This window comes from Sus scrofa, chromosome 6 (assembly GCF_000003025.6).
Source record: "Sus scrofa isolate TJ Tabasco breed Duroc chromosome 6, Sscrofa11.1, whole genome shotgun sequence".
Lineage (NCBI taxonomy): Eukaryota > Metazoa > Chordata > Mammalia > Artiodactyla > Suidae > Sus > Sus scrofa.
This window is the reverse complement of record NC_010448.4, coordinates 161,192,873-161,217,577: the sequence shown is the minus strand read 5'-3', so window position 1 is coordinate 161,217,577 and position 24,705 is coordinate 161,192,873. Positions and strand designations below refer to the sequence as shown.

General features: G+C 39.1%; 1 protein-coding gene across 2 annotated transcripts in view; it reads right to left on the bottom strand.

Annotated features, from left to right (window-relative positions):
• FAF1 (Fas associated factor 1) overlaps nucleotides 1-24,705 on the bottom strand; it is a 429,817-nt gene that overhangs the window by 386,154 nt on the left and 18,958 nt on the right. Inside the window, exon 1 of one of the 2 annotated variants that reach the window (XM_021097817.1) lies at nucleotides 11,382-12,225. The exons of the other annotated variant lie outside the window; for it this stretch is intronic. Within the exon in view, the coding sequence (XP_020953476.1) occupies nucleotides 11,382-11,384 (3 nt within the window). The 5' untranslated portion in view covers nucleotides 11,385-12,225. Of the gene's footprint in view, nucleotides 1-11,381; nucleotides 12,226-24,705 lie in introns of those variants that run through there. 2 annotated transcript variants of the gene reach the window in all.

The following is a 24,705-nucleotide window of genomic DNA, read 5'->3' as shown; positions in this document are numbered from 1 at the left end:
ACATAGGCATAAGAGGGAGCCTTAGAAGGAAAAGGGGGCAGAAAAAATACTGGAAGAAAAAATAGTTGAAAACTTCACAAATTTGATAAAGAAACTACATATTCAAGAAGTTCAAAAGGTTTCAAGAAGGATAAATGCAAAGACATCCATATGAAAATATACGTTATCAAGCTATCAAAAGCCAAAAAGAATCTTGAAAATAACAAGAGAAAAACCCTCAGTAAGATTAAAAGCTAATTTCTCATCAGAAACTATAAAGGTCAAAAGGCAGTGAGATGACATATTTAAAGTGAAAAAACAAACTAAAAAAATTGAAAAACAAAAAAACTCCTTCAAAATTGAACAACTAAAAAAAAAAGGAGTTCCCTTCTGGCTCAGCAGTTAACAAACCCAACTAGGATCCATGGGGATGCAGGTTCAATCCCTGGCTTGCTCAGTGGGTTAAGGATCCAGTGTTGCTGTGCTCTCTGATGTAGGTCACAGACAAAGCTTGGATCCTGTGTCGCTGTGGCTATGGTATAGGACAGCAGCTGTAGCTCCAATTTGACCCCTAGCCTGGGAACTTCCATATGCCCCAAGTACAGCCCTAAAAAGCAAAGGAAAAAAAAAAAAAACTGAAGGAGAAATAAAACATTTCTAGATAAACAAAAGCTGAAGGAGGCTGTCACTATTAGACCTACACTACAAGAAATTCAAAAGGGAGTCCATTATGGGAATTAAAAGGACACGAGGCAGTCACACGAAGTCATACAAAGAAATAAAGAACACTGGTAAAGCTAAGTACATAGGTAAATACAAAAGCCAGTATGACTGTGCTTTTTGGTTTATAACTTCTCTTTTTTTCTGTATGATTTAACAGACAACTGCATAAAACAAAAATTATAAATTAATGCTAATAGGCACATAATGTACAGTCCCAAGATGTGATTACAACATAAAAGAAGAGAGATAGCAGCATAGTTGTATACTGTTGAAGCTAAGCTAACTCAAAATAGACTGTTACAGGAGTTCCTGTTGTGGTTCAGGGGTAACAAACCCACCTAGTACCCATGAGGATGCAGGTTCGATCCCTGGCCTCGCTCAGAGGGTTAAGGATCTAGCATTGCCCTGAGCTGTGGTGTAGGTTGCAGATGCAGCTCAGATCCCTCATTGCTATGGCCAGCAGCTGCAGCTCCAATTTGACCCCTATATGGAGAACTGCCATATGCCTATGCCGCAGGTACAGCCCTAAAAAGACAATATATATATATACTGTTACAAACTGAAAGAGTTATTTGTAATCCTTAGACAACCACTTTAAAAAACCAGAGTTCCCATGGTAGCGCAGTGGAAACAATCCAACTAGGAACAATGAGGTTGTGGGTTCGATCCCTGGCCTTACTCAGTGGGTTCAGGATCCATCGTTGCTGTGATCTGTGGTGTAGGTTGCAGACACAGCTTGGATCTGGCATTGCTGTGGCTCTGGCGTAGGCCAGCAGCAACAGCTCCGATTAGACCCCTAGCCTGGGAACCTCCATATGCTGTGGGTGTGGCCCTAAAAAGACAAAAGATCCCCCCCCCCAAAAAAAAACCCGTAAAATATACAAAAAGAAATTTAAAAAAGGAATCAAAACAATACAATACAGCAGCTCCCATCGTGGCGCAGTGGTTAACGAATCCGACTAGGAACCATGAGGTTGCGGGTTCGGTCCCTGCCCTTGCTCAGTAGGTTAACGATCCAGCGTTGCCGTGAGCTGTGGTGTGGGTCGCAGATGCGGCTCGGATCCAGTGTTGCTGTGGCTCTGGCATAGGCCGGCAGCTACAGCTCCAATTCGACCCCTAGCCTGGGAACCTCCATATGCCGTGGGAGCGGCCCAAGAAATAGCAAAAGGACAAAAAAAAAAAAAAAATACAATACATTCAAACACAAATGGCAATAATGAAGGAATTGATGGGGTGGGGGGGATATGACACATGAAAAACAAATAGCAAAATGGCAGAACTAAATGTTTCCTTATTAGTCATTATTTGGAACATAAATGGATTAAACTCAGCAATGAAAAGGCAGAGATTAGCAGATGGCATAAAAAGATGCAACTCAACTAAATGCTATCTACAAGAGACTCATGTCAGATCTAAAGACACAAACAATGGAAAGTAAAAGAAGAGAAAAATATGCACACAATTACTACCCAAATGAGAGGTTGGGTGGCTGTACCAATATCAGATAAAACAGACATTGAGCTTAAAAAAATTATAGGAGAATTAAATGGGTACTTTATGTTGATAAAAGGGCCAATCCATCAAAAAGATATAAAAAAGATAAATGTACACACCTAATAACAGAGCCTCTAAAATTTATGAAGAAAAAATTGACAGACTTGAAAGGAGAAACAGTTCTACAAAACATTTGGAGATGTCAACAACTTACCTTTAATAATGTACAGAACTAGATAGAAGATCAATAATGAAATAAAAAACTTGAAAAATATTATAAACCAACTAAAAATAACAGACATTTGCACAACACTCCACCCCCAAACAAGAGAAATACAAATTTTTCCTAGGTGCACGCAGAACATTCTCTAGAATAGTACATTACATAATGCCACAAAACAAGTTTCAGTGAATTTTACAAGACTGAAATCAGGAGTTCCCATCGTGGCGCAACAGAAACTGATAGGAACCCTGAGGTTGCAGGTTAGATCCCTGGCCTTCTCAGTGTGTTAAGGACCTGGCACTGCCATGAGCTGTGGTGTAGGTCGCAGACGCGACTTGGATCTGGTATTGCTGTGGCTGGGGTGGAGGCCAGCAGCTGTAGCTCCTAGCCTGAGAACCTTCATATGCTACACCCATGGCCCTAAAAAGCAAAAATAAAATAAAATAAAATACTGAAATCATATAAAATATCTTTTTATTGCCAAAAAGGAATTTACCACTATAAACATCTTCATTCAAAGAGACAAACATCTTAAGTCAATAATGTAATTTTATACCTTAAGGGAAAAAAAAAGAAGTAAACCTAAAGCCAGCAATAGGAAAAAAAATAATCAAATTAGAGACTAATACAATAGAAAACAGAAAAACAATACATAAAATCAACAAAACCAAAAGCTGGTTCTTCGAAAAGATAACAGATTGACAAAGCTTTAGCTAGACTGACCACGAAAAAAAGAGAGAAGACTCAAATTACTAAAGTTAGAAGTGAAAGCAGGGATGTTACTACTGGCCTTATAGAAATAAAAATATTAAAATAAAACTAGAACAATTATATGACAACAAATTAGATATCCTAGATGAAATGGAAAAATTCCTAGAAACAAACTACCAAAATTGACTCAAGACGAAAAAGAAAATGTAATTGCTTTACAGCAAGCATAAAGATTGCATCAGCAATCAAAAGCCTTCAGCAAAGAAAAGCCAAGGACCAGATGAATTCTACCCATCATCGAGAAGAAATAACATAATTCTTCTGTAACATTTCCAGGGGAATACTAGCAATCTGGAACCAGCTACATATTAAAAGCATATACAGCCTGACCAAGTGGGATTTATCACAGGATTGCAAAAGTGGTTCAACAAAGACGAATCACGATACCACATTCATAGACTAGTAGAAAAACAATAATTCAAAAAGATATGTGCACCCCAATGTTCACTGCAGTGCTATATGCATCAACCAAGACATGGCAGCAACCTAAGTGTCCATCAACAGACAAACAGATAAAGACGATGTGGTATATACATACAATGAAGTATTACTCAGCCATTAAAAAATAATGAAATAATGGCCTTTGCAGCAACATGGATGGACCTAGAGATTATCACATTAAGTGAAGTCAGACAGAAAACAAATACCATGTGATATCACTTACATGTGGAATCTTTAAAAAAATGATGCAAATGAACTTATTTACAGAACAGAAACAAACTCACAGACTGCAAATAAACTTAAAGTTGTCAAAGGGGGTAGGGAAAAGATAAATTAGCGGTTCAGGATTAACATACCTACAGTACTATACATAAAACAGATAACCAACAAGAACTTACCATGTAGCACAAGAAACTACAGTCAGTATCTTTTTTTTTTCCCCCAGGGCCACACCTGCAGCATATGGAAGTTCCCAGGCTGAAGGGCCAATCAGAGCTGCAGCTACCGACCTATGCCACGGCCACAGCCACGCAGGATCTGAGCCACATCTGCAACCTACACCACAGTTCTTGGCAACACCGGATATTTAACCCACTGAGCGAGGCCAGAGATTGAACCCTTATCCTCATGGATGCTGGTCGGGTTAGTTACCACTGAGCCACAACAGGAATTCCTATTCAGTATCTTGTACTAACCTATAATGGAAAAGAATGTGAAAAAGAATTGCATAACTTCATTGTACATCTAGAACAGAGCACTGTAACAATTTTTAGAAATGGTTTAAAAAATCATAAAATTCAAAAAAGAAGATATATGTATAAAGTATGCATATTTCCATTTAAAATTTAAATTTATTTTAATTTTTAATTTTTAATCTTCTTTTTTGGCCACCCCCTGTCACATGGAGTTCCTGGGCCAGGGATCCAATCCAAGCAGAGTTGTAACCTACACCACAGCTGCAGCAATGCTGGAAACTTAACCCACCGCACTGGGCCAGGGATCAAACCCAAGTCCCTGCAGCTGCAAAGACACTGTTGATCCCATTGAGCCACAGCAGGAATGCTTATACTTTTTAATTTTTAAATTCTAATTTTCAAAGTGTGCTTGCTTTATTGCCTTGTAATTGCTTTCCTTTCTCGCCACTAAGTGACTGTGTAAGAGGAAATCTTCAAATTTTATATAGCACTAAGCTTTCAAAAAATCAAAGTCAACTATTAAAAAAAGAAAAAAGGCAAGTGGTATGGAAAGGCTTTAAACATTACTGAGATATATTTCTATTTAATCTCAAAGGTTAGTTTTTCTTCTAAAGCAAGAATGCCAAATAGAGGTCAAAAGTTTCCTTAGCAACCAGCTAAAGAGACAGCTTCCTAACACAACACATTGAAATAGGCTACTCTGTTTAAGATACTGAAACAAGCTCTCTCCCTATACTATTTTTATCTCATTTTAATGTATTTTATATTAAAATTATGGTTTTAATTATCTTTTAAGATTGCTTTGAGGAGCTGACCAAGGAGGTAAAACCTTACATCAAGAAGATCAATTACAAATCTGAAGCTTTGGCCTTCACAACCATCTTGGGCTAGCACAGTGACAACATGCTGGTTACCAACAGCAAAATGCACTGGTTCAGAAGATCACCAGGAGGGAAAAGAACGTGGCAGGCATGGCACAGCTAGACACACTGGCCTCCATCACTCCCCCTGCCTGCTCCATCAACAAGCCCTTGCAGGTCATCTGTAAGATCAGGGGCATCTGCATCATGTCTGGATGATGGGTGGAATCAGACTTCCCAAGCCTACCATGGTACTGACTTTTGTCCCCTGCAACAGCACCATGAAGGTCAAGTCTATACAGACACACCACAAGGTCTGCCTAATTGCATCTTGGGTATCAATGCGAAGAATATGTTGAAGGACAAGCAGCAAGAATGACCTGCCCTCAGGGATGCATAGCTTTGTCCCTCAGGTAGTCATTCTCAACCATTCCAGTCACATCATAACCAACTACTCACCACGGAGTAGTGGACTGCCACATGGCCCACATCACCTGCAGGCTGGCTGAGTTGTGGGGGGCAACTACTTACAGCTCAAACAAGAAGCTTGGAGAAAACTCAAAGCTCTTAAGGGACTTGGCTAAAATCTTATGATCTCGAGAAAGCCCATGTGTCTGGGGAGCTCAGAGCACCTTCCCTTTAACCACTTTGTCGTGTGTGACATGAGATGCGGCCACTGAAGTCATCAGGGCCTTAGAGAAAAAAGCCTCTAGTGTTAACAAAGTCACCAACTCAGCCACGAAAACAGACAAAAGCAAATGGTGACAGCCATTTCAAGACCTTCCAGACTTTGAGCAGCCTGCAGGTACTTTTTACAAAGCAGTGAGTGCCCACCACATGCAAGCTTTCAGATGTACATTCTATCATGGAGCTAAAAAATGCTGACTTGGGAGTTCCCATGGTGGCTCAGTGGTAATGAATCTGACTAGTATCCATGAGGTTCGATCCCTGGCGTTGCTTGGTGGGTTAAGGATCCGTCATTGCCATGAGCTGTGGTGTAGGTTGCACACGCACCTCGGATCCCACATTGCTGTGGCTGTGATGCAGGCCGGCAGCTGCAGCTCTGATTCGAATTGACCCCTAGCCTGGGAACTTCTGTATGCCGCACCTGCTGCTCTAAAAAAAGGAATGCTGACAACTGTAGGTGTGACAAACAGAAAAAAAGTGACCTAGAACCTATAAATATTACCTTATATGGCAGAAGATGTGATTAAATTAAAGATCTTGAAATGAGGGGTTTATCCTGGATCATCTGAATGGGCCCTAATTGTGACTCTTATAAGAGAGATGAAGAGGAAGTTTTGAGATAAACACACACACACAGATGAAAAAGTTAATGTGAATATCAAAGCAAGGATTAGAGCTCTGTGTCCATAAACCAAGAAATGCCAACAGCTATGAGAAGCAGAAGTAAGGTAGGAAATGTTCTCCTAATGCCTCTAGAGGGAGTGTGGCCCTGTTAACATGATAATTTTGGACTCTGATATCTACAACCATGAGAGAAAAGATTTATATTGTTGTAAGCCACTAAGTTTCTGGTAATTTGTTACAGCAGCATTAGGAAACTAATACAGTAGGTACGTAGCTGGACAAACAAATACTAAGCAAGACTGAGCTATCTATATGAGATAACACAAAATTAAAATTCCTAGCCCAAAAACTTTAGTTAACAAGGAAATGCAAATAAAATGTAGTAGAGGATCTTCAGAGAAATTCAAAATGTGAAAACTAGACCCTTAACTCTCTGATACATCAATGTTGCAAATACTAAAAGGTTAAAAAAAATCAAACCAATATTTAATAAGCACTATTTGGCAAGAACCCAAGTACCAGGATTATGTACATTTATTAGAAGTAACTAAAAACCAAAGTGTAACAAGATGTCAAAGTGAAGACAATATACGGCTTTCCCTAAAAACAAACAGAATTTCCTTCAAACACACACTCACACACATGTATTTCTGTATGTTCATTACATATCTCCCACTCAACCAAATGGGAAGAACACCCATCCCAAAATAGCATTAAACATAGCTTTAAACAAGAATGATAAATATAGGAGTTTATGCTGTGGTGCAGTGGATTAAGAATCCAACTGCAGTGGCTTGGGTCACTGCAGAGGGGCGGATTTGATCCCCAGCCTAGCACAGTCGGTTAAAAGATCTGGCGTTGCCACAGCTGAGGTGTAGGTCACAGTTATGGCTCAGATTCAGTCCTTGGCCCGGGAACTTTCGTATGCCACAGGTGCAGCCACTGGGGGAAAAAAAAAATGATAAAAACAGGACACTTTTAGAGACAGTTCCATGATGTCATATATATGAAAATCACCCAGATTCGCAATTAATTTAATCACAAAGACCAAAAAATAAAGTAAAATAAGCCTTCTCTGGAGCAAAAGATCAAACCTTGAACAAACTGAAGACAAAATTTATCATGGCCTCCAAGTGAGCTCTCACAAATTACTGACTTCTTAACCGCTAATAGTTTCAAGCTATCCCTATAATCACTTATTTCCAGAAAACAAAGCCCTTTCTCCCCTAACCCATGCGAAGGTTTCATCAGCATCCAATTTGCTTCCTGCTTAAAATGCCTTGAGGTCTACTTATTATTTTTGTTTTTTTACCAAACTGACTAATATGAAATGGTCTTCCTTTTTTATATGGCCTCCACTGAGCAAACAGCTGTATTAAAAACAAAACAGAGAGTTCCCATCGTGGCGCAGTGGTTAACGAATCCAACTAGGAACCATGAGGTTGCAGGTTCAATCTCTGGCCTTGCTCAGTGGGTTAAGGATCCGGCATTGCCGTGAGCTGTGGTGTAGGTTGCAGACTCGGCTCAGATCCCGCATTGCTGTGGATCTGGCTAGGCTGGTGGCTACAGCTCCGATTCAACCCCTAGCCTGGGAACCTCCATACGCCACGGGAAGCAGCCCTAGAAAAGGCAAAAAAAAAAAAAAAAAAAAATATATATATATATATATATATATATATATATAATAATAATAAATAAATAAATAAAAACAGGGCTGGAATTCCTGTTGTGGCTCAGTGGTAACAAATCGGACTTGTATCCATGAGGACGGACTTGTATCCATGAGGACGCGGGGTCCATCTCTGGCCTCACTCAGTGGGTCAGGAATTCGGTGTTGCAGTGAATTGTGGTGTGGGTCGCAGACGTGGCTCAGATCCACGTTGCTGTGGCTGTGGTGTAGGCCGGCACCTGCAGCTCCGATTCGATCCCTGGCCTGGGAACTTTCATATGCCACAGATGCGGCCCTAAAAAGCAAAAAAAAAAAAAAAAAAAAAAAAAAAAGAAAGAAATTAATCAAATTGTGCCTTTTTTTTTTTTGGTCTTTGGTCTTTCTAGGGCTGCTCCTGCAGCATATGGAGGTTCCCAGGGGTCCAATCGGAGCTGCAGCTGCTGGCCTATGCCACAGCCACAGCCACATCAGATCCAAGCCGCACCTGTGACCTGCACCACAGCCCACGGCAATGCCAGATCCTTAACCCACTGAGTGAGGCCAGGGATTGAAACCACATCTTCTGGATGCTAGTCAGGTTCGATAACTGCTGAGCCACGACCAGAACTCCAATCAAATTGTGCTCTTAAAAGTCTATGTATTTTGGGAGTTCCCACTGTGGCTCAGTGGTTAACAAATCCGACTAGGAACCATGAGGTTGCGGATTCAATCCCTGGCCTCGCTCAGTGGGTTAAGGATCCATTGTTGCAGTGGTTTGTGGTTCAGGTCACAGATGCAGCTCAGATCTGACGTTGCTGTGGCTGTGGCATAGGCTGGTGGCTACAGCTCTGAATGGACCCCTAGCCTGGGAACCTCCAATGGCGCGGGTGCGGTCCTGGAAAAAGACAAAAAGACAAAAAAAAAAAAAAAAAAAGTCTATGTATCTTATTTACTAAAGGTATATATGCCTCAAAAACAGCCCAAAAAGAAGGATATTGGGGGAAAAAAATAATGAATGTCTCCCAACCCTATTTCACCCCATGCCTTCATTTATTCAACAAATATTTATTAAGCATCAACTGCCTGTGGATACAGTGAATAAAAACATAGAAAACTCAGCTGGTGGTTACAGCTCCAACTGGACCCCTAGCCTGGGAACCTTCATATGCCGCAGGTGCGGCCCTTAAAAGACAAAAAAATTAAATGAAAATAAAATAAAATAAAGCAGGGAAGGGGGAATGTGAAACATTGGGACGGGATTGAAATTTTTGATAGATTAGCCAGGGAGGACCAACACTAGGAAGATAACTTTGGGGCTTGTATCTATGAATATATTCTGTACTGCCGACTTCAGAAAGATAGAGACAGAAGGACCTGAGCAACATCAAAACAAGTCACTATCGCAGACAGCAAAAAAGAGAGCATGATGGACTCAAGTGTTATTTATGGAATAGTCCTTGTCCTTCCTACATATGGTTTACCTGGGATGCTTATTAAAAATACCAAGTTTTAGGTGCTATCTCAAACTACAGAGGTAGATGTCCCAGAAGCAGGGCTCTATAATATATATTTTATTAAGCATCCCAGGTGATTCTTACAGAGGTTAAAGTTTGAGAACCACCAGGATAGTGTGAAGAGAGCCTTGTCCACCGCCTAACCCCCAGCTAGATATTCCTAAGTAAAGCACTTTAAGTTTCATATCAGAAAATATATCAGGAGTTCCCATCGTGGCTCAGTGGTTAATGAATCTGACTAGGAATCATGAGGCTGCGGGTTCAATCCCCGGCCTCGCTCAGTGGGTCAAGGATCCTGCGTTGCCGTGAGCTGTGGTATAGGTCACATACTCGATTTGGATCTGGCGCAGGCCGGTGGCTACAGCTCTGATTAGACCCCTAGCCTGGGAACCTCCATATGCCACAGGAGCCGCCCTATAAAAGCAAAAAGACAAAAAAAAAGAAAAAAGAAAAGAAAAAGAAAGAAAATATGTCAGTGATTGACCCAAGTTTTGGTTTCTTAAATAATTTTTCCTTAAAAGTTTTTTCTTAAAAAAAAAACAACCTTGAATAACCATACCAGAATTTAATTCCCATTAGCTATTTTTCATACAAACACTTCCTTCATATGAGTTGTGCGTGCATTCAATTCACAGACATGAACAAGGCACTGTTAGTAAGTTGGGGGACTGAAGCCTTGAAAAGTTTTAAAGATTTTGACACTGTCTTCTTTAAGACATTTCTAAAAACACTTTTAAGTGTGCTTCTATCATCACCTATTCTAGCACTATTCATGTGCCTCTTTCCCCACTAGACTGTAAATGCCATAAGTACAGAGATCACCGACTATCATGGTCAGTATTGTAACTCTATGCATAGTAAACTGCCTGGAACATAAGTAGATCCCTCATTAATACTTGTTGATGAATAAATGGATGAATTTAATACACATACATTTCTTATGCACTTTTCAAGTGTTTAGACACATTAATTCATAACCCTCTCATCATCCTTATAAGATAAAGTATCACTGATGAGAAAATTCAAGCTTAAAAAGATCAAGCAGCATGTCCAAGTTGCTCATTTACTTGATGGCAGAACTAGGATCTGAATCCAGAGTCAGAACCCCAAAGCACTCAAATCTTTCCACTACAACCCTACAAATTTCATCAAGGTATTAACATCAAAAAAGGATGAGTAACTTTGGCACAGTATTAGAAAGTATTAAGTTGTTCCCTAATTTTATCAAGAGCAAGCTGTAACAGGAGACTAATCGTATAAATCACCAAGCTAATCATATTCGTATATGCTTTAAAAAGTTTCTAGGAGTTCCCGTCGTGGTTCAGCAGTTAACAAACCCAACTAGCATCCAAGAAGACGCGGGCTTGATCCCTGGCCTCACTCAGTGGGTTAAGGATCCAGCATTGCCGTGAGCTGTGGTGAAGGTCACAGATGCAGCTTGGATTACGCATTACTATGGCTCTGGCATGGGCCAGTGGCTATAGCTCTGATTGACCCCTAGCCTGGGAACCTCCATATGCCACAGGAGTGGCCCTAAAAGGACAAAAAGACAAAAATAAAAAATAAAAATAAGCTTCTAACAGAAAAGTACCAGTAATATAGGAAAAGAAGAACCAGAAAGTAAAAAGTTGTCCATTACTGGTAGTAAAAACGGTATTCATGGAATTACTGTATGAATATCCAAACAGTTGAAATGGAACAGAAATAATTCCCTACACTTACCATAGCCTGGGTAAACCATCACTCAAAACAATCCAAGCATTTTGTTCTGCTTCCATGATTACCAATCCATGTTCTAGTGACCAAAATGGTTTCTCAGGCATCCTAATACCAAGAAGAGGATGTTCAGAATAATGATTATAAGTACTGTGGTCAATGTAAAAGTGTATATCCTGTCATAAATTAATATTCTGGTTAACAAATCAGTCTCCTACGAATCCATTATTTTGAGTCAATTTTCTAGAACATTATCATCAATGAATAATAAATAAAAATCAAATACATTAAGTCTGCAGGAGTTCTCATTGTGGCTCATAGGTTATAAACCTAATTAGTATCCATCAAGATGCAGATTCGATTGAATCTAATAATAATATACAAACGTTATCTTGGACATTACACAATGTTACCTGAGTATGAATTATGTGTGTTTTAGGAGTATATGTGAACTAAAAAATTTACTGAGTTGATAAAGTTGTATGGACTAGTAGCCTTCCAGAAAGAGAAAAAAAATCTTGGTAAATTTAATATATTGTTTATGGTATACCTTTTAATAAAAAAACTAGAGAACAGACTTATTATAGGAGCTTACATTCTCCTTTATGTCCACAAGAGGGGGCAAATATTTAATACATCTTCACGGGAATTGCATTACATACTAATTTTTACAGAAGACTTTTAGGAACAAAAATCATAAAAAAATAATAATAAAACTACCAAAAAGTATTTAATTGAGTGTCTATCATGTGCCAGTAGTATGAGGAAATATAAACACAGTGGGTAAAAGAACTCCTGCTTTCAGGCTTTACAGTATTTCAGGCAGCAAGGTAAGCTAGAGAGTTCTAATTTTTTTTTTTTTTTTTTTTTTTTTTTTTTTACAGCTGCACCTGCAGCATATGGAAGTTCCCAAGCTAGGGGTTGAACTGGAGCTGCAGCTGCAGTCTACACCACAGCCACTACAACAGCTGATCCAAGTAGCATTTGCAACACCAGATCCTTAAACCCACATAGCCAGGTCAGGGATCAAACTCACATCCTCAGAGAGACAGTATCAGGTCCTTAAGCCACTGAGCCACACAAGAGGAACTCCCAAGACTCTTTAATAAACACAAACAAAAGCTAAATAAATTCTTTAGCTTTTTATAGCATTGCTGTAAATTAAAGCTTATAAGTATTCAGTGTGGGACAGCGGAAATGAATCCGACTAGTAACCATGAAGTTGCGGGTTTGATCCCTGGCCTTGCTCAGTGGGTTAAGGATCTGGTGTTGCCACAAGCTGCAGCATGTCACAAATGCAGCTCAGGTTCGGTGTTGCTGTGGCTATGGCGTAGGACAGCAGCTGCAACTCTGATTCGATCCTTACTCTAGGAAATTCCATATGCCACAGGGGCAGCCCTAAAAAGACAAAAAAAAAAAAAAAGAAAGAAAAAAAAAGGCCACATGATTTATCCAGGATCAGAAAGCAGAAAAATAGTAGGCCAGAACTTCCCTTACTCCTAGTACCGTTCCTTACCTTAAAGTTTACTTGGACTGATATTAATTACACCAGCTTTGGCATTATTAGTATCCATACAATATAGCTACTTTCATCCGTTTACTTTTGTATTTCTTTATATTTCAAATTCACCTCTTATAAACAAGATAGACCCAGCTTTTCTTTTCCATCCAATCTGACAGTCTCTACCTTTTGATAACTGTTTAGCCTACTCATATTTAATGTAATTACTAATATGGCTGATTTTAAGTCTTTTTAGTATTCCATTTCATCTCCTCTAATAAGCTTTTTCATTATAGTTTTTCTATTTATTAGTGGTTATTCTACAGTTTATGATGTGCATCCATAACTTATCAGTCTACTTTGAGTTAATACATTACCACATCCCATATAATATAAGAACCTTACAAGAGAGTTCAATTACTTCTTTTCTTTGGGCTGGTTGTCATACAGTTGACCCTTTAACAACATAGCAGTCAGGGGTGCCAACCCTCTATGCAGTTGAAAATCCATGTATAACTTTATAGTAGATTCAACCAACCATGGATCGCGTAGTATTACGGCACAAATTTACTGGAAAAAAAAAACCCACATATAAGTCAACCCATACAAGTTCAAACTCATGTTGTTTAAGGTCAACTGTATTTAAGTTCTACATAAAATATAAAACTCTGCAATGTAATGTTGTTACTTTGCATTAGTCAATTGTTTTTGTTTTTTTCAGCAACGTCTGTGGCATGTGGAAATTCCCAGGGCCAGGGACTGAACCCGCCAGACGAACAACCCAGGCTGCTGCAGTGACAATGCCAGATCCTTAACTCCGTGAACTACCAGGTAACTCCTAGTCAATTGTTTTTTAAAGAAAATATGCAAAGAGTTCCCATCATGGCTCAGCAGTTAGTGAACCCAACTAGCACCCATGAGGACATGGGTTCAATCCCTGGCCTTGCTCGGTAGGTTAAGGATCTGGTGTTACACTGAGCTGTGGTGTAGGTCGCAGACTCAGCTTGGATTATGGATTGCTGTGGCTCTGGTGCAGGCCAGCGGCTACAGCTCCAATTGGACCCCTAGCCTGGGAACCTTCATATGCTGTGGGTGCAGCCCTAAAAAGACAAAAAGACCAAAAAAAAAAAAAAAAAGAAAAAAAAGAAAGAAAAGAAACTAAAAGAAAGAAAATATGCAAAGAGAAATACAATTTTTTAAATTTACCCACATACAGGCATATAGAGGCATACTTCATTTCACTGTGCTTCACAGATACTGGGGGTTTTTGTGTGTGTGTGTGTGTGTTTTTTTTTTTTTTTTTTTTTTTTTTTTTTTTGTCTTTTTGCTATTTCTTGGGCCGCTCCCGCGGCATATGGAGGTTCCCAGGCTAGGGGTTGAATCGGAGCTGCAGCCACCGGCCTATGCCAGAGCCACAGCAACGCTGGATCCGAGCCGCATCTGCAAGCTACACCACAGCTCAGGGCAACACTGGATTGTTAACTCACTGAGCAAGGGCAGGGACCGAACCCGCAACCTCATGGCTCCTAGTCGGATTCGTTAACCACTGCGCCACGACGGGAACTCCCACAAATACTGGTTTAAAAAAAAAAAAAAAAAAAAAAAAAAACCTGAAGATTCTGGCAACCCTACATTAAGCAAATCTATTGGTACCATTTTCCAACAGTATTTGCTCATTTTGTATCTCTGTTTCTTATTTTGCTAATTCTTGTAATACTTCAAACCCTCCACCAGCAAAAAGATTACAACTCACTGAAGGCTCAGTTGATGATTAGCATTTTGTAGCAATAAAGTATTTTTTTGGCTGCACCCAGGGCATATGGAAGTTCCCAGGCCAGGGATCAAACCCATGCAGCAGTTGCAACCCATGCCACAGCTGCAGCAATGCCAGATCCTTAACCTGCTGTGCTACATGCAGCAATAAAGTATTTTTAAATTAAGGTATGTACATTGCTTATGTAGACAGAATGCTATTTCGCACTTAATAGACTACACTACATAGCAGCAACATAATTTTTTTTTTTTAGGGCCACAACTGTGGCATATGAAAGTTCCCAGGCTAGAGGTCAAATGAGAGCTGCAGCTGCCAGCCTACACTGCAGCCACAGCAAAGTCAGATTCTGAACCCAATGAGCAAGGCCAGGGGTTGAACCCACATCCTAATGGGTACTAATTGGGTTCATAACCCACTAAGCCACAATGGGAACTCTGGTATCAACATAATTTTTATATGCACCAGCAAACAAAAAAAAATTTGTAACTTACTTTATTGCAACATTCACTTTATTGTGATGGTCTGAAACAAACTCACGATATCTCTGAGATATGCCTGTATATGCCATTTTCAGTTTTCTTCCATACACATCCATCTGGTACTGTTTCTCTTCAGCCTAAAGAACTTTCATCAGCATTTCTATCTATTGGCAACAAATTCTCTCAGGTTTTATTTTCTGAAAATGTCCTCATTTTCACTTTGGAAGGATAATTCTGCTACATATAAAATTCTACTGTGATAATTTTTTTCAGCACTTACATAAAACATTCCATTGTCCCCTATATTCTATTGTTTTGATGAAAAATTAATTAACATTCTTGTCATTGTTCTCTTCACAGAATGCCTTTTCCTCTGGATGCTTTTATCTTTGATTTTCAGGAGTGTGACTATTATGTGTCTAATTGTGAACTTCTCTATATCAATCCTACTTGGTGTTCTGTTTATCAAGATTCCTGAGTCTGTAAATTTATGTCTTGCACCAAGAACCATCAAAGGTACTACAGGATTTTTTTTTTTTTTTTTTTTTTGCCTTTTTTCCTTTTTGCCTTTTTTCCTTTTCTAGGGCCTCTCGCACAGCATATGGAGGTTCCCAGACTAGGGGTCTAATCGGAGCCGTAGCCGCCGGCCTACACCAGAGCCACAGCAACATGGGAGTCAAGCCGTGTCTGCGACCTACACCACAGCTCACGGAAACACCGGATCCTTAACCCACTGAGCAAGGCCAGGGATCAAACATGCAACCTTATGGCCCCTAGTTGGATTTGTTAACCACTGAGCCATGACGGGGATTCCGGATTTTTTTTTAATAGGAGGAATCCTAGAAGCACTTCAAAAGAAGAGAAAAACAGAAAAATTAAGACAACTATTACTTTGCCATCGATTCATGACAAAATTTAAGAATAAATTATTTTGTTTTTTTGCTTTTTAGGGCCGCATCCACAGCATATGAAGTTCCCAGGCTAGAGGTTGAACAAGAGCTACAGCTGCCGGCCTAGGTCAGAGCCACAACAATGCCAGATTAGAGCTGCGTCTGTGACCTACACCATAGCTCATGGCAACACCATCCCATCCTTAAACCGAGCGAGACCAGGGATAGAATCCGCAACCTCATGGTTCCTCATCAGATTCATTTCTGCTGCACCACAGTGGAAACTCCAGAACAAATTCTTAAAAGAGATGTTGACCTACAGATCTTAGAAGGGAAACTGCAATCATTGTGAATAAATGATTCCATTTTTTAACAGATGATCTGACTCGCATGTCAGGAATATAACATATTTCCTAAATCTGCATTTCAGTAAGGCAATTGACAAAATTTCTCTGACTTACTCTTAAAGATAAAATACAGAAATAAAGATGAAGATTACTAGTCATATACTATCATTGCAGCATTAATGCCTTCATCTAATTTCAATTTGACTTGCTTCAGTTCACTAAACATTGGTAGCCTGACATTTGGCAGACACTGTGTTAGGTACTATTGAGACACTCAATACAGAGGTGACTATGACACAATTCCAAACCTCAGGACACTCAAGTGTTAACAATTAGACTGATGTTCATTTACATATGCAAATGACACAAAGCTAACGCAGCTAATATTCTGATGACAAAATCAGGATCCAAATCCCCAATCATACCCTTCTTTTATCATACTTCATGTTATTTCAACAAGCTCAAAATTAGTTCAGTTCAATTTAATACTCAGTGAGAATACATTATGTGCCAGAAAATGTATTAAGCACTATGAATATTAAAATGAATAAGATCTAGTTCCTGGTTGTAAGGAACTCACAAATTAGTAAGAAAGACTAACAGATATTTACAAAGAAATGTGATAGCTCCAATGGCAGATGTATGTATAAGAATGAGAAATACAGAGGAGACAGTAAGTAACTATCAGGGAACACTTCACAGGAGATAATGTCTATGCAGAAGTCTCAAAGATAAACAGAATACAGAGAGGCAAGCAATGAGAGAACTGGCAAAGGCAAAGAGACATGAATGACTTTAAGTTCACGAAAATTACAAGCATCAAAAGTATCACTACAGAACAAGATATCAGGAAAAGCACAAGCTATTTTAGGCCAAATCACAGCAGGTTCTGTTAACCATGCCAAATAACCTTTTATCCTGTATAAGCAATTGAATATATGGCTCAAGAGTAGTTTGGAATGAGGCTGCTGCTTTGGAAGTCAATAGCACATATATAACAGATAGTTAAAACCAAAGAAAAGATGATTATCCAAAGAGACCATATATGACAGGGTAGAGTGAAATGGAAAAGGAACAAGGACAGACCCTGAAGATACGTTAGTACATAAGAGAAATATAGGAGGAAAGGAGAGAGAATACGGAAGCATTCAAAACAGGACATAGGATCAATAAAGGGCATTTGGAAACTAAGAGAAACTTGGCAAGTTTTCAAATTGGATATAGGTTGAGAAACAAGAGCCAGTAGAAAGGGAGATGCAGAAACCAAAGGAAATGTAAGGAAAAACGGATGTGGAGCAGATTTCTAAATAGACAATTAGGAGCAGGTAGAGGGATGGAAGTTAACAAAGTTCTCCATTTAGTTTGAGAAATTTAAATGATTAAATTTAGAATGAAGGAAATATACCTTACCCACTCACATAGCATTTTAAGTTACCATCATCAAACGAGTCAAAATTTTAAGGAGACTGCATTAACAGTAATATAATGTGCAAAACTGAGGGAGAGGCATTCTACTGTACTCCAAATCTCTTCTGGAATATTGTGGTAACTCCCAAGCTCCATCTTTGAAGTGTGCCATTAATAAGTAAACACATCTAGAAGAAAGCAACCAAGCGCTAAGAGTGGTGAAAAGAGTTGGAAAATTAGGGCTCAGATAACAAGAGTTATCAGTAACACAGTTACCTTCATATGGCAGAAAATAACTTCTGTATAGGTCTAGAGTAAATCAGTAAGTTACAAATGGGGAAACTTTTATTAGCTATCTTAGGTGCCTTATGAAGTAGTGATCTCCCAATTAACTAGTATAGTGCCCAGCACAGAAAAGGTATTCAATTTTGTCAAGTGAGTAAAAATACAAATAAAGACAATTTCAGGTAATACATATTTCTCAGTATTCCTCATATCCTCACATTCTATCTTTCCATCACAATATGTGATGTGTAGTAAGAATTAAAAAAGCTATTCACTAATCAAACACAATTACTAAACCACCAAAGCTCCATGATATTTCCACCTCTTTTAACTCACTGATCTGATCACAACCAGAAGAGAGGCATTTAAATGCCTTGTTGAACAACCTCAAAGCATCCCAGCTGAGATAAAAGAGAAAAACAACCTAGATACATGACTCTACAGTTTCATACATTCCCCATGGGTAACAAATAACAGCTGCAACTGTGAGATGTGCCCTGGCCAGCAGAGAATTCCTTGCAGCTATCTTCATGAAGGTCTCCTAAATATTCAGGAGGACTGTATTTGGATCTGCGTTCTGGGGCCAACTACGTATGTTACCACTCCCCTTTCATCAAAGGATGACTCTATATCTACGTTAAGTACACAGACCTCCTTCAGGATCCACCCCTGGAAATGCCAAGACTCTGCTATAATCAATATTATATCTCGATCTCCCTCGATCTCTCTCTCTCTCCCTCCCCCCCTCCTTTCCTCTCTCTCTCCCTCTCTCTTTCTCACATACACACACACACAATGCATAGACTTTAAAAAAAAAAAAATTAAAATCCTCTAGTAGACAAGCCAGGAAAGGATGTGGTTGTTTCCTGACATATGAATATTTTTATCTTGCCAAATTACTCCTGGATTGGAGTTCCCGTTGTGGCTCAGTGGAAACAAACCTGACTAGTATACATGAGGATGCAGGTTTGATCGCTGGCCTTCCTCAGGGGGTTAAGGGTCCAGCATTGCTGTGAGCTGTGGTGTAGGTCGCAAACATGGCTCAGAACCCGAGTGGCTGTGGCTGTGGCTGTGGCACAGGCCGGCAGCTGTAGCTCCAACTCCACCCCTAGCCTGGGAAATTCCATAGACCACACCTGCGGCCCTAAAAAGCAAAAAAAAAAAAAAAAAAAATTACTCCTGGATTATGGATGGGATTTATGATCCAACGAAGTCTTTAATCTTAACAATAAGACATACTTCATTTTGGCATAATCTACCTTTTAACTTTATGATAACTCTTCATGCATGTGTAAGTGGGAAGACTAACAGCTTATGCAGTATTTCTCTGTTCTTAGAGCAAAGCCATATTAAACATATTTTATGAGGACAGCATTACCCAGATAGCAAAATCAAACAAGGACACCACATATGCAAAAAAATTACAAGCCAATACCACTGAACATAGATGCAAAAATCCTTAACAGAATATTAGCAAACCAAATTTAGCAATATATAAAAAGAATCATACACTATAATCATTTGGGATTTATTCCAGGGATGCAAGGATGCAATTCAACATCCACATATTAATCAATATATACACCACATTAATACAACAAAGGGGAAAAATCATATGATCACATCAACACATGCAGGGAAAGCATCTGATTAAATTCAACATCCATGTATGATTAAAAACTCTCAACAAAATGCATATAGAGGTAATGTACCTCAACATACTAGGAGCCACATATGACAAACCCACAACTAATACTCGTACTCAACAAAGAGAACAAAGATGCCCACTATTGCCACTTTTATTTAACATAGTATTAGAAGTCCTAACCACAGCAATTTAGAAGAAAAAGAAATAAAAGGAATCCAAATTGGAAAGGAAGATGTAAAACTATCATTATTTGCAGATGACATGATACTATAGATAGGAAACACAAAGACTCCACCAAAAGACTACTAGAACAAATGAATTAAGTAGTGACGGTATACAAAATTAATATATATATAAATTTGTTGCATTTCTATACACTAACGATGAACTAACACAAAGAGAAATTAAGAACAATCCCATTTACAATTGCATCAAAAAGAATAAAATGTCCTGGAGTTTCCATCGTGGCTCAGTGGATAACGAATCTGACTAGGAACCATGAGGTTGTGGGTTGGATCCCTGGCCTTGCTCAGTGGGTTAAGGATCCGGCAATGCTGTGAGCTGTGATGTAGGTTGCAAATGCGGCTCGGATCCCAAGTGGCTGTGGCTCCGGTGTAGGCCAGCAGCTACAGCTCCGATTCAACCCCTAGCCTGGGAACCTCCATATGCCAAGGGAGCGGCCCAAGAAATGGCAAAAAGGCAAAAAAAAAAAAAAAGAAAGAAAGAAAGAAAAAAAAAAAAGAATGAAATGTCTAGAAATAAATGTAATGAAGGGAAATAAAAGACATGTACATTGAAAACCACAAGATACCAACAACAGAAAATAAAGAGGACACAAATAAAAGATATTACATGCTCATGGGTTAGAAGAATATTGTTAAAATGTCCTTATTATCCAAAGCCATCTACACAGTCAATGCAATACCTATCAAAATCCCAATGGCACAAGTCACAGAACTAGAACAAATAATTTGTATGGAACACAAAAGATCCTGAATAGCCAAAATTTTGAGAAAGAACAAAGCTAGAGATACCATGTCCTTTAATTCCAAATTCTATCACAAACTGGAGTTCCCGTCGTGGCACAGCAGAAACGAATCTGACTAGGAACCAGGAGGTTGCAGGTTTGGTCCCTGGCCTTGCTCAGTGGGTTAAGGATCCAGCATTGCCATGAGCTGTAGTGTAGGTGGCAGACATGGCTTGGATTCCTCATTGCTGTGGTAGAGGACGGGAGCTGTAGCTCCAATTAGATCCCTAGACTGGGAACCTCCATATGCCACAAGTGCAGCCCTAAAAAGCAAAAAAAAAAAAAAAAAGTCCAAATTATATTACAAACTCAACAGTATAGTATTGGCACAAGAGATACAGAGATCAATGGAACAGAACTGAGAGCCCAGAAATAAACCTACACATACATGGTCAAATGGATAGCCTCTTCAATAAATGGTGTTAGGAAAATAGGACAGCCACATGCAAAACAATGAAAACAGGCCACTATCTTAAACCATGCATAAAAATTAACTCAAAATAAAGACTTGAATGTAAAACTTGAAACTGTTAAATTCCTATAATAAAATATAGATGAAAACCTCACTGACATCAGTCTTTAGAGATGTCTTTGTGGATTCGAGTCCAAAGTCAAGGGAAACAAGAGCAAAAATAAATGGGACTATAGCAAGCTAAAAAGATTTGCACAGCAAAGGAAACAATCATCAAAATGAAAAGGCAAGAGTTCCCGTTGGGACTCAGCAGGTTAAAAGCCAGGCTAGTACCCATGAGGATGCAGGTATCATCCCTGGCCTCATTCAGTGGATAAAGGATCTGGCACAGCCACAAGCTGTGGCGTAAGTAGCAGGTGTGGCTCGGATCTGGTGTTTCTGTGGCTGTGGCATAGGCCTGCAGTTGCAGCTCCAATTCAACCCCTAGCCTGGGAACTTCTATATGCTGCAGATGCGGCCCTAAAAAGGAAAAAAAAAAATGAATAGGCAACCTACTGATGGGAGAGGATATTTGAGAATCATATCTGATAAGAGGGTAATATCCAAAAATATATAAAGAACTCATATAATTTGACAACAAAAAACCCTCAAACAACCCAGTTAAAAACTGAGCATAGGATCCGAATATTTTTCCTAAGAAGACATACAGAAAGCCAACCCACACATGAAAAGATGCTCAACATCTACAACTATTAGGGAAATACAAATCAAAACCAGAATGAGGTATCATCCCAAAACAGTTAAAATGACTATTATCAAGGAGACAAGAAATAAGAAGTGTTGGACAGGACACGTAGAAAAGGGAACCCTCATACACTGTTGGTAATATTGTAAACTGGTGCAGCCACTACGGAAAACAGTAAGTAGATTCCTCAAAAAATTAAGACTAGAACTACCATATGATCCAGCTATCCCACTTCTGGGTATTTATCCAAAGAACACAAAAACACTAATTTGAAAAGGCATGCACCTCCATGTCCATTACAGCATTATTTACAATAGCCAAGATACGGAAAAAACTAAGTTTCCATCAATGAATGAATGGACAAAGAAGATGCAGTATGTGTGTGTACAGATATGGATATAGATATATATAGATATAGCTATACACACACATATGTAAAACAATACAATAGAATACTACTCAGCCATAAAATGAAATCTTTCCACTTGCAACCACACGGATGGAACTTAAGGGTATTACGCTAAGTAAACCCAGAAGGAAAAAGACAAATACCATAAGATTTCACTCATGTGTAATCTAAAACAAAACAAATGAACAAACAAAAACAAACTCATAGATACAGAGAACACATCAGTGGTTACCAGGAGAAGGCAGCAGGGGTTGGGTGAAAGAGGCAAAGGAGGTCATGTGTATGGTGATTAATGATAACGAGACTCTGAGGGGTGATCATTTCGTAGTGCATGAGGATGCTGGGTTACACTGCTGTACACCTGAAACTTACATAATTTTTTAAAAAATGAAGCAAGCCATATTTAAGAGTTACTATCACATGTGTTCTATTGGGACAATAAAGGTAAAATAAAAAGTAAAAAAAAAAAGTCATTGGAAAAAACAGACTGTATCAATGTATACAGAAAATGACACGTCATCTAACTGGCCCTCCCTTTTTGCTTAATATATCTTCTGTACCTTTAGGTTTCTGATTTTAAGTACTGCTTTTAAAAAAAAAAGAAAAAAGCTGTTAGCACCTCTTTGCCAAAATTACACTTGTCATCAATTATTCAAACTCAGCATACAAAGTTAATTCCTTACAAGTTTCTATCTTTTATCTTAGAAAATTGACTTTTTTTAGGAAACCTTTATTCCAAAACTATAGCTAAGGCTTTTAACAAATAAATTTTAACTAGTTAATTAAGTTTTATAACACCGACAAATAGTTGAGACAAAAATTTATCAACTATTTTGGTTTAATGCTAGGATCACATAACATAACTGTGATTGCTACGTAATTACTCCCTTGTAATAGTCTCATCCCCATTCTTCTAATCTTACAGTCCATTACAACATGATTATCCTAAAGCTTGAAATCCCCCCAAAGTCACTTTGATTTGGCAGAACATCTTTTTTACCTATTATGTAAAAGTTCAAGCATATACCAGAGTAGAAGTAACAATGAACAGCCATGAATACGATATCCTCTTCAACAATTACCAAGTCATAGCCAGTCTTACTTCACTTCCCATCAACCCACCCCCAAAGCCTTCCCAGACAGTTCTGAAATTCCAGGCATCATATCATCTCACCAATAAATATTTCAATATATATCTCACATATCTCTAAAGGATAAGAACTCTTTTTCGGAGTTCCCGTCATGGTACAGTGCAAATGAATCCGACTAGGAACCATGAGGTTGCGGGTTCGATTCCTGGCATCGCTCAGTGGGTTAAGGATCTAGCGTTGCCATGAGCTGTGGTGAAGGTCACAGATGAGGCTCGGATCTGGTGTTGCTGTGGCTCTGGTGTAGGCTGGCAGCTGTAGCTCCAATGCAACCCCTAGCCTGAGAACCTCCATATGCTGCAGGTGCAGCCCTGAAAAGACCAAAGACAAAAGGAAAAAAAAAGAATTCTTTTTCTTTTTTTTTTTTTTTTTTTAAATGGGTGCACCCATAGAAGGCAGCATATGGAAGTTCCTGGGCCAGGGACTGAATCCAAGCTGCAACTGACCTATGACACAGCTGCAGCAACTGGGATCCTTTAACCCACTGCTTTGGGTGGGCATAAAACCTGTACCTCTGCAGCAACCCGAGCAGCTGCAGGAACTCCAAGAATTTTTTTAACACAACCCAAATGCCTTATCACGTTTAAAAACCCTAAGCATTTAATTTCATCAAATACCCTGTCAGCCCTGGCAAAATATTTATTATATTATCCCATAATAATCACTAAGCAATGTTTTCCTTTTCTAAAATACAATGCAGGAGTTCCTGCTATAGCGCAGTGGATTAAGAATCCAACTGCGGAAGCTCTGGCTACAAAGGCATGGGTTCCACCCCTACCCCATTCAGTGGGTTAAATGATCCCCCATAGCTGAAGTTGAGACTTAGGCTGGGAAATTTCACATATTGGGGGCATGCCCCTTTAAAAAAAAAAAAAATGCGGGTAAAACAAAGTTTATGTGTATCAGCCTGGGGCCAGCTTACCTTAGCTGCAATCAATTCTCTTACTTCTGTCACAGCATCATTATAGTATCCATGGATGTGAAACCCCCAGATACTGAAGGCCCGCTGTATTCACTGTACTAGGCCATTTTATATAAGGGACTTGAGCATCCTTGGATTTTAGTGTCTTAAGGGGCTCCTGGAACCAATCCCCTGTGGATACCAAGGGACCACTATACTTTAGTTTCAAGTCCCACTACTAGGACCTTAGAAATATACTCAAACTGATAGCACTCCTCAAAAATAAGGCAAATTTACTGAGCATAACTATAAATTGAAACTAACATAATATTTTACAGATGATAAATGTAAAAATGA